This window comes from Haliotis asinina, chromosome 10, assembly GCF_037392515.1.
Source record: "Haliotis asinina isolate JCU_RB_2024 chromosome 10, JCU_Hal_asi_v2, whole genome shotgun sequence".
Lineage (NCBI taxonomy): Eukaryota > Metazoa > Mollusca > Gastropoda > Lepetellida > Haliotidae > Haliotis > Haliotis asinina.
Window position 1 is genome coordinate 7,185,755 of NC_090289.1, and position 12,008 is coordinate 7,197,762.

Consider the following 12,008-nt stretch of genomic DNA (forward strand, 5'->3'; position numbering starts at 1 on the left):
TCGTGTTGAGACTCGACTGTTGCAGAACGCCGAGGTTTGTGCAGAGGCGCTCTACAATGATCTCATCTACATCAGATGAAATACCATTCCTACTATGTAATGATATAATTGTTTCCTTGATGTCGCACGATAACCCTCAAAATATGATTTTATATTCAGGCAAATGAATATCGAGGATTTATTTCTTTGTGTTCTCCCAAAATGAAACACGCATGTATGAAAGGGTAGTATTCTTTCTGTAAACTGGTGCAAGTTTTGAACAGTGAGAAAATACTGTTCTAATACTAGACCGACAAATTGAAATACTTGATCACTGGATTGTTTGATCCAGACTTGATTATTTACAGACAACAGTCACGCAGCTGGAATATATATTGCTGAATGTGGCGTATAACTAAACTCACTAGCTCACTGAAACTAGAAATAATGGGATCAGACATAACGTCAGATGAGTGTCATTTTATCAACCACCACATCACAATGTCACGTCTTTTAGGCAGAAGTAAATTGCATGGTTCCACAACAGGCCTCATGCACCAGCCAGCGAGTGAGTGATTATGGTTTTACGCCGCTTTATCAATATTATAGCAACATCATGGCGGGGGACACCCCTTAAATGGGTTTCACATATTCTACTCATGTGAGAATCGAACCCGAGCCTTTGGCGTAACAAACAAACGCTGTAACCTCTAGCCTCCACACACCCACTCACCCCATCCTGCCCCCACCAAACACCGATCATCACTGTAATAGCTCAGGACCTACACACATGGGGTTTCCATTGTACGTCATAGGAACGCTACAGTCACCACCGCCTCCAGTGTTTCCGATCCACGTAGGGTGTTGGTACAAAGTTTAGTGTTATTCCACAACGACAGTACTGACACTTGTGTGCCCGATTGGGTTCAGTCCAGTGTTGAGATGGCGAACCAATATCTTGAGTGGTAGAAATGAATATTTTGCTAAAACATACACTATCTCGTAATGAATCGAGCCGGAAGTGGTAGTCACGATATATGCACTTTAAAAGAAGTATATCCTCCGACCGAAGAACCCATACGGCTGCATTCTAGTATCAAGATGAAACTCTCCAACGTCACCGGTTTCCCGTTATTGAACACATACGAGAGATATTTCAGCATGCTATTGATGTTTTGGGGATAATTAAACATGTTATCTGACCACGGATGTCCTGCAGAATTCGGACACTACTGTGATCCCTTGGCCATCAAGATTGCCCGATTTAACTATAATGCAGCATAGTGAAAATATGTATACTGATGGCTGTTTAGGTTTCTGAAATAAGGAGAACGGGATACATTTTAGATATGAAAAAATGGCACAGGTGCAAACAAAACATATTGATGACGGCTGAATATATAAATGAAATATGAAACAGCATTGTTTTTGCTATATGTCAATCAATGTAGTAATAGTTGCGTCATCTGGAGTACCTGGGATCAAGGATCCCATAATCCTTGTTTCAAATTATACGATTCACCTTCATTTTGTCACCTGGTTTGACAGCACGACTCCTGCGCGCTACTTGCATGCCACCTGTACGATAATTGCGCTATACTTGTAGCAAGCCTATATTGGGATTATAGACATGTGAATGAAACAAATCAAGCATTGTCAACTATTCGCCTCGTTCCGTGACCTGCCATCCGGAATGACACAAGTAGTTACGAATGGGCGCATATAGGTTCTTCCCTCGGAGGATATGACTGTACATCATGATTATGACTTACGGTTCTGTTCATTACGACATAATGTGTATTAGCTATATATTCATTTCTACCACTGAAATTTTTGGTTCGCATATCTCGACGGCTGACTGAACACAATCGGGCACACACGTGTCGGTACTGTCGTTGTGGAACAACACTAAACTTTGTACCAACACCCCACGTGGATCGGAAACACTGGCGGTACCATCGCAGTGACATAACATTTAAAAATGGCGTTAAGACCCGAAGCCCACGATGGCCGGGGTCCGATTCATCGTATGACTGTGAACCCCATTTCTGACGTCCCCCGACGTGAAATTGCTTGAATATTGCTATAAGCGGCGCAAAACAAAAAATCATTCATTCACTTACTCACTCACTTGTTGGTCAGTGAGGCCTATTATAGACCTATACAGTTTACGCGAAAGACGTGAAATTGTGAAATTTGGATGTCAAACTGACAGGCAGCGGACGATATGTGTTTTCTGTTTATTGATTTGCAGTCTAAGTGAACTCTCAGTATTATTCGTTACATTCCTACACTGAGTCTAACAAACCCTAATTGAAGGTCGCGTCAGGTAACCTTAAGCTTTGAGCGACCTATGATCGTCCATTCATATGTGAGATAGCGACTGTTTACTAGGAATGGGCGGGACTGATACTGATCTCTCAACAAACGAAAATCCTCATAAACACAGATATTTGACCTGCAGCATGTACAGTTTGGGGTTTCTGTTGACCTGGTTACCATGGGGTAATATCTCCACAAGCTGACACTTATGAATACAAACAACAGATGCGTTGACAGGTGAGTGAGTGAGTGTGGTTTTACGCCGCACTCAGCAATATTCCAGCTATATGGCGGCGGTCTGTAAATAGTCGAGTCTGGACCATTGATGAACATCGACCTGCGCTATTGGGAACCGATTACATATATCAGCCAAGTCAGCGAGTCTGACCACCTGATCCCGTTAGTCGTATCTTACGACAAGCACAGTCACCTTTCATGGCAAGCATGGGTTGCTGAAGGCCTATTATACCCCGGGACCTTCACAGGTCGTTACGTTGACAGGTGATCCGATGATTACCATGATGATCGGATTTTCTCTCAAACTGACGAACGTCCGACGGACCCGTACCGTTTATGTCCCTTGAAGCATATGCTCATAAGATCATAAACAAGTGTCAAGGGAATAATGCCTATAAATATAATAGTAGTTTACTGCTATGATCTTCTTACTAAAATACATTTCAAACCACTGAATGTGACAACAACAAATGTCCTAGTCATTACAATAATAATATATGTAACAGATCACTGAAAACTATAACGCTAGCAATATCATAAGACTGAACAAATCAATCAATTGATATATCAAAGATTGGATGTTGTTTTTGTTCGTTGCCTTCAGAAACGAATCAGCTTCTAATTCCGTGAGGAAATTGGTTCGCGTGATTGTTAAGGGGAAACAAACACACTTACGCAAGCGCATGGGAGAAGAATCTCTCTTCTCTTCATCTCTCAGATAGCTGAGATAGATATACACACTATCTATCTAGCACTACGTGTCACAAAACAACAGAGTGTCCATGGATACAAAAGTCATCAAACATTTCATCTTCCGACTGATCGGAACCGTCTATCTCCGTGACGTCTGCACCGTTGGCGAGGAGGATGGAAACGACATCCCCATACCCCCTCCCTGCTGCAAGACGAAGAGGAGTCTGACCTCCGTATGTCCTGCAACAAATGTCAAGATGGCGCTGTGACAACAGAAAGTCAAGAAGGATTCTGTTTCCGGTTTCAGCAGCGTAATGGAGAACTGTCCTGCCACTGGTGCCGTCACGGACATTGATGTTAGCTTTCTTAGACAGAAGAAGCTCAAGAACTTTGAGATGTGACGACATGGCGGCCAGATGAAGACATGCATGTCCATCATAGTTCCTTTTCTCCAAGTCCTGGGGTATCCTTTGGTATGGAATTTCATATTGGTTCAGAAGTGTCTCCTCATAATACACAGGTCGAAGAAGACACTCCACGATCTCCTGGTATCCCTCGCGACATGCAATGTGAAGTGGTGTGTTGCCATGGATATCGGTAACATCAACTCTTGCTCCGGCCGTCATCAGTCGCCGAACGATATTCACCTGACGAGTAATAACAGCCAGGTGAAGGGGCGTCTGTTGAAGAAAGTTTGGAATGTTCAACCACTCACTGTTGGGTGGCGCCGATATGAACAACAACACCAATGTTGAATGTCCTTGAATGATTCCCGTATGAAGATCCGTGTCTCCATCTTTATCTTGATGATACACCTGAAAGACATCAACCGATCTCACGGGTGTCACAAGTGTGTTGTTGTCGTTCTCCTGAACGGGCATTCTGTCTGTGAAAGATATTGACTTGCTTTCATATCCTTCATCTGTAGAAACATACCTGGGACAGGTGCTTGTAGTGACACTGTCAAGTCGGACACATGCATTGACCACTTGACCATCCTTTACCCCAGAGTCACAAGAGTCAATTTCACTCTCTAGAAGACTGAGGCTAACAAAGTCCACATCAAGATCCATGTTTATATTTCGACCAGAGGACCTATCTAACTTGCAGTCAACATCAATATCAATGTTTTCCATGGCGTTAGAAAACGTACTCATTTTCCTTCTCGTTTTCATATTCTAAGAAGAGTCTGAAAAAAAAGCAAAATTGAGTAAGACCAAAATAACATTTCCAAGTATACAGTTAAAACAAATGTAAAATAGCAGTACACATATACACCCACACACATATAAAAACCTTCAACGAATGAGGGGGTTGATATATAATCCTACGTCAGCATTATCTGGACGACATTAGGTGTTTACATTACCACTGAACATCATTGCATCATAACGTCACGTGATACTGACACGTGTCTTGTGCAGCATTGTCCCACGTGCACGTTTTAGTAGTATCTAACTCATCAACTCGATAGAAGTAATTTATATAAGTATTATATGTGGAATTTCCATATGAGATCTAGTTTCAGTCCTTTTATTCCAGTCCAGAGAAGTAAACAAGTAAACAAGTGAAATGAATAGTAAACATTTCAGTAAACATGTACCGCTGAACACGTGACCAAACATATCCGAAAGTATATTCTGAAACATTTCATAGCCAAACCTCAGTACTTTCGAGAGTATATCGAGACACTGAAGAAACTTACTTGAGTTGTATGATGCTGTCTGTTGTCTGCATGGTCGTCTTTCGCCATGTTATTCACCAGCCAGCGTTCTGTCAGTGACCTTTCTATGCCCGTTTGCTTATATATATCTATACGCCATGTACATTCGTCGTCTTTCATTCCATTATGAAACCTTTACCCCAGAGTCAATTTCACTCTCTAGAAGACTGAGGCTAACAAAGTCCACATCAAGATCCATGTTTATATTTCGACCAGAGGACCTATCTAACTTGTAGTCAACATCAACATCAATGTTTTCACCTGTGTTGGAAAACGTACTCATTTTCCTTCTCGTTTTCATATTCTGCGAAAGAGTCTGAAAAAAAGCAAACTTGAGTAAGACCAAAATAACATTTCCAAGTATACAGTTAAAACAAATGTAAAATAGCAGTACATATACACACCCCCACACATATAGAAACCTTCAATAGGTGAGGGGGTGACATATAATCCTACGTCAGCATTATCTGGACGAGATTAGGTGTTTGCATCACTACTGAACATCATTGCATCATAACGTCACGTGATACTGACACGTGTCTTGTGCAGCATTGTCCCACGTTTTAGTAGTATCTAATTCATCAACTCGATAGAAGTAATTTATATAATTATTATATGTGGAAGTTCCATATGAGATCTAGTTTCAGTCCTTTTATTCCAGTCCAGAGAAGTAAACAAGTAAACAAGTGAAATGAATAGTAAACATTTCAGTAAACGTGAACAGCTGAACACGTGACCAAACATATCCGAAAGTGTATTCTGAAACATTTCATAGCCAAAACTCAGAACTTTTAAAATGTACCTGGTATATCGAGACACTAAAGAAACTTACTTGAGTTGTATGATGCTGTCTGTTGTCTGCATGGTCGTCTTTCGCCATGTTATTCACCAGCCAGCGTTCTGTCAGTGGCCTTTGTATGCCCGTTTGCTTATATATATCTATACGACATGTACATCGGATCTATTTATAGTCCACCTCCCGTCGTCTTTCATTCCATTATGAAATAGGACATCGCTGCTCATTCCTACAGTCCCATTATTAATCATTTACTATAGAATTTGAGCTCGTACACTGATGCCAATACCGACGTAATATAAGTTGTACAGACGTTTCAGTTTAGCTTAAATATGACCTGGGGAAAACCCTATGGGTCACGTGACCACTTTCCAGTGCATTCATGTTGAGACTCGACTGTTGCAGAACGCCGAGGTTTGTGCAGAGGCGTTCTACAATGATCTCATCTACATCAGATGAAATACCATTCCTACTATGTAATGATTATAATTGTTTCCTTGATGTCGCACGATAACCCTCAAAATATGATTTTTTATCTCAGGCAAATGAATATCGAAGATTTATTTCTTTGTGTTCTCCCAAAATGAAACACGCATGTGATATTCAAAATTCAATCCTGCCCATTTCACAAATGCTACTTCACAGTCGTTTCTGTATGGAATGCCTGTTCCAAATGCACTGTTTAGTTTTGTAATGACATTTACAAATTGAGAGAAAAACATGCCTTGAATGCAGCCTGCATACAGTTGGAAATGTAGGAACGAGGCACTGTGTATAAAAGGGTAGTATTCTTTCTGTAAACTGGTGCAATTTTTGAACAGTGAGAAAATACTGTTCTAATACTAGAGCGACAAATTGAAATACTTGATCACTGGATTGTTTGATCCAGACTTGATTATTTACAGACAACAGTGACCTAGCTGGAATATTGCTGAATGAGGCCTATAAGTAATCTCACTAGCTCACTAAAACTAGAAATAATGGGATCAGACATAACGTCAGCTGAGCGTCATCATCCACCACATCACAATGTCACGTCTTTCAGGCAGATGTAAATTGCATGGGTCCACAACAGGCCTCGTGCACCAGCCAACCAGTGAGTGATTATGGTTTTACGCCGCTTTATCAATATTACAGCAACATCATGGCGGGGGACACCCCTTAAATGGGTTTCACATATCCTACTCGTGTGAGAATCGAACCCGAGCCTTTGGCGTAACAAGCAAACGCTGTAACCTCTAGCCTCCACACACCCACTCACCCCATCCTGCCCCCACCAAACACCGACCACCACTGTAATAGCTCAGGACCTACACACAAGGGGCTTCCATTGTACGTCAGAGGAACGCTACAGTCACCACCGCCTCCAGTGTTTCCGATTCACGTAGGGTGTTGGTACAAAGTTTAGTGTTATTCCACAACGACAGTACTGACACTTGTGTGCCCGATTGGGTTCAGTCCAGTGTTGAGATGGCGAACCAATATCTTGAGTGGTAGAAATGAATATTTTGCTAAAACATACACTATCTCGTAATGAATCGAGCCGGAAGTGGTAGTCACGATATATGCACTTTAAAAGAAGTATATCCTCCGACCGAAGAACCCATACGGCTGCATTTTAGTATCAAGATGAAACTCTCCAACGTCACCGGTTTCCCGTTATTGAACACATACGAGAGATATTTCAGCATGCTATTGATGTTTTGGGGATAATTAAACATGTTATCTGACCACGGATGTCCTGCAGAATTCGGACACTACTGTGATCCCTTGGCCATCAAGATTGCCCGATTTAACTATAATGCAGCATAGTGAAAATATGTATACTGATGGCTGTTTAGGTTTCTGAAATAAGGAGAACGGGATACATTTTAGATATGAAAAAATGGCACAGGTGCAAACAAAACATATTGATGACGGCTGAATATATAAATGAAATATGAAAGAGCATTTTTTTCTACATGTCAATCAATGTAGTAATAGTTGCGTCATCTGGAGCACCTGGGATCAAGGATCCCATAATCCTTGTTTCAAATTATACGATTCACCTTCATTTTGTCACCTGGTTTGACAGCACGACTCCTGCGCGATAATTGCGCTATACTTGTAGCAAGCCTATATTGGGATTATAGACATGTGAATGAAACAAATCAAGCATTGTCGATTTCTTAGCCCCGAAGTAATATTTTCTAGTGATACAATGTTTGACTGGAGAGATGTTGTTATCTCACTTGGTCTGTCAGACGGTGCATATCATTCGGAAACTACTCGCCTCGTTCCGTGACCTGCCATAAGATATGACACAAGTAGTTACGAATGGGCGCATATAGGTTCTTCCCTCGGAGGATATGACTGTACATCATGACTATCACGTACGGCTCCGTTCATTACGAGATAATATGTTTTAGCTAAATATTCATTTCTACCACTGAAAAGTTTGGTTCGCATATCTCGACGGGTGACTGAACACAATCGGTCACATAATTGGCGGCACCGTCGCAGTGGCATAACATTTAAAAAGGACCTTAAGACTCGAACACCGGGTTCGATTCATAGCATAACTGTGAAATCCATTTCTGACGTCCCCCGACGTGAAATTGCTTGAATATTGCTATAAGCGGCGCAAAACAAAAATCATTCATCAATCATTCACTTACTCTCTCACTTGCTGGTCAGTGAGGCCTATTATAGACCTATACAGTTTAATCGAAAGACGTGAAATTGTGAAATTTGGATGTCAAACTGACAGGCAGCGGACGATATGTGTTTTCTGTTTATTGATTTGCAGTCTAAGTGAACTCTCAGTATTATTCGTTACATTCCTACACTGAGTCTAACAAACCCTAATTGAAGGTCGCGTCAGGTAACCTTAAGCTTTGAGCGACCTATGATCGTCCATTCATATGTGAGATAGCGACTGTTTACTAGGAATGGGCGGGACTGATACTGATCTCTCAACAAACGAAAATCCTCATAAACACAGATATTTGACCTGCAGCATGTACGGTTTGGGGTTTCTGTTGACCTGGTTACCATGAGGTGATATTTCCACAAGCTGACATTATTGAATACAACAACAGATGCGTTGACAGGTGAGTGAGTGAGTGTGGTTTTACGCCGCACTCAGTAATATTCCATCTATATGGCGGCGGTCTGTGAATAATCGAGTCTGGACCAGACAATCCGGTGATCAGCAACATGAGCATCGATCTGCGCAAATGGGAACCGATGACGTATGTCAGCGAGTCTGACCACCCGATCCCGTTAGTCGTATCTTACGACAAGCACAGTCACCTTTTATGGCAAGCATGGGTTGCTGAAAGCCTGTTCTACCCCGGGACCTTCACAGGTCGTTACGTTGACAGGTGATCCGATAATTACCATGATGATCGGATTTTCTCTCAAACTGACGAACGTCCGACGGACCCGTACCGTTTATGTCCCTTGAAGCATATGCTCACTTCCACTTGCTAATGTACTGAAATTAGCTTCGTCCCCGTGCATATTATTGGAAGAATGAAAATTGTCCTGACATGTGATGGAATCAACAATTCAATGTGTTGGTTGTCAAAGACGCTTCTGTTCACTGTAGGCATAATAGGCAAGGAACTTACAACTACTACATATTGGTACCATAAACAATTCCAGGTTGCCTATTTAAAGAGTTCCGATGGTTGAAGTTCGGGTTAGATCACGGAACCATTTTCAAGGGAGTTGCTGAACTATAAACGCCCACACCAAACCAACGAGGCTGGGATTTCGTGGCGAGATAGCCACAAGCGACTGAGTTCGGTCACCACAATTCAACACCTCATATTGCTTGCATCTGCTTGCAGCATTATCGTGGCGCTCAGTGGATCATGATGAAGTTAATATACAAATAAATACGCTAATGAGCTGCAGCACCACACATGAGCACGTTTATTGAAAACAAGAAAAAGAACAGACCTAGACATGAGTAGAATGCAACATTTCCACAGAGAACAGATCCTAAGATCATAAACAAGTGTCAAGGGAATAATGCCTATAAATATAATAGTAGTTTACTGCTATGATCTTCTTACTAAAATACATTTAAAAAAACTGAATGTGACAACAACAAATGTCCTAGTCATTACAATAATAATATATGTAACAGATCACTGAAAACTATAACGCTAGCAATATCATAAGACTGAACAAATCAATCAATTGATATATCAAAGATTGGATGTTGTTTTTGTTCGTTGCCTTCAGAAACGAATCAGCTTCTAATTCCGTGAGGAAATTGGTTCGCGTGATTGTTAAGGGGAAACAAACACACTTACGCAAGCGCATGGGAGAAGAATCTCTCAGATAGCTGAGATAGATATACACACTGTCTATCTAGCACTACTTGTCACAAAACAACAGAGTGTCCATTGATACAAAAGTCATCAAACATTTCATCTTCCGATTGATCGGAACCGTGTATCTCCGTGACGTCTGCACCGTTGGCGAGGAGGATGGAAACGACATCCCCATACCCCCTCCCTGCTGCAAGACGAAGAGGAGTCTGACCTCCGTATGTCCTGCAACAAATGTCAAGATGGCGCTGTGACAACAGGAAGTCAAGAAGGATTCTGTTTCCGGTTTCAGCAGCGTAATGGAGAACTGTCCTGCCACTGGTGCCGTCACGGACATTGATGTTAGCTTTCTTAGACAAAAGAAGCTCAAGAACTTTGAGATGTGACGACATGGCGGCCAGATGAAGACATGCATGTCCATCATAGTTCCTTTTCTCCAAGTCCTGGGGTATCCTTTGGTATGGAATTTCATATTGGTTCAGAAGTGTCTCCTCATAATACACAGGTCGAAGAAGACACTCCACGATCTCCTGGTATCCCTCGCGACATGCAATGTGAAGTGGTGTGTTGCCATGGATATCGGTAACATCAACTCTTGCTCCGGCCGTCATCAGTCGCCGAACGATATTCACCTGACGAGTAATAACAGCCAGGTGAAGGGGCGTCTGTTGAAGAAAGTTTGGAATGTTCAAACACTCACTGTTGGGTGCCGCCGATATGAACAACAACACCAGTGTTGAATGTCCTTGAATGATTCCCGTATGAAGATCCGTGTCTCCATCTTTATCTTGATGATACACCTGAAAGACATCAACCGATCTCACGGGTGTCACAAGTGTGTTGTTGTCGGTCTCCTGTACGGGCATTCTGTCTGTGAAAGATATTGACTTGCTTTCATATCCTTCATCTGTAGAAACATACCTGGGGCAGGTGCTTGTAGTGACACTGTCAAGTCGGACACATGTGCTGACCGCTTGACTCACCTCTGCCCCAGAATCACACCTGTCATGAAGACTGAGTCTAGTAAAATCCACATCAAGGTTCGTGTTTGATTCTCGACCGTGATACCTCTCCAATGTGAACTCCGTGTTCATATTTTTCGGACGAGTCTGAAATAGAATTGAATGAAATTTAATAGGAATAACTATAAGTTTAGGATTTACATTTTGGTACAAAGTCATGAAACATAAATAATCAAAGGTGAACTTTGTAATGATATAGATATATACATTTGCATGTAGAGAGGTACAGATCAAAGTGTGATCATTGTCGCATATTGCTTATGTGCAGGCTGCTGCAACCAAAAAGTCACGGGGATCGTTCATTGAACCCTCGACATCAAATTTATAATTCAAATATAAAGAATCCGGCATTTGGAGATATTTGTTTTCTTGAATAACAAAACTTCTAAGCTTAAATATTTTCCCTTTTACGGTATCTTGCATCACAGAATTATTGAGACTTGTTTTTGTTCGTCAAAAGAATAAGAATTCTCCAGCACATCATTTTTTTCCAAACAATCTTGCATCGTCGAAAGATGGCACTTAGACAGTGGGACAATCAAATCCGACTAGAGACTACAGTCACATCATTTCGAATACTGAATATAGTTGTGGATCCACAGAAGGACCTGTGTCACCTGACCTCCGAACAACAGCTGCATGTATGTGCAGTCGCAAAGGAAACTTGACAAAGGTACATGTATACTGAACACGAAATAGAGCCTTAAGCGATGCCATCCTCACTTGGTGAAAGTTTAACATCAAATCAGTATTATCAGTCGATGTAAGCGGCATGTGCATCATAATCATCATGCTAACACCACATGATACTCACGTGTGTCTTGTACAGCATTGTCCCAACTTTTAGTTGTAAACTAATTTATACCGGCGTTTGTTAATACTTATACATCGCATGTGGAAATACCACAATA

The 12,008-nt window shown here is 41.5% G+C and overlaps 1 protein-coding gene across 1 annotated transcript in view; it reads right to left on the reverse strand.

The window, feature by feature from the left end:
- LOC137297850 (serine/threonine-protein phosphatase 6 regulatory ankyrin repeat subunit B-like) overlaps window positions 1–11,940 on the reverse strand; it is a 28,617-nt gene extending 16,677 nt beyond the window's left edge. Inside the window, exons 1-4 of the mRNA XM_067829812.1 lie at window positions 11,912–11,940; window positions 10,141–11,184; window positions 5,094–5,270; window positions 3,304–4,409 (exon numbers count right to left, since the gene is read on the reverse strand). Of these exons, the coding sequence (XP_067685913.1) occupies window positions 3,304–4,409; window positions 5,094–5,270; window positions 10,141–11,184; window positions 11,912–11,929 (2,345 nt within the window). The 5' untranslated portion in view covers window positions 11,930–11,940. The remainder of the gene's footprint in view (window positions 1–3,303; window positions 4,410–5,093; window positions 5,271–10,140; window positions 11,185–11,911) is intronic.
- Window positions 11,941–12,008: the final 68 nt, after the last annotated feature.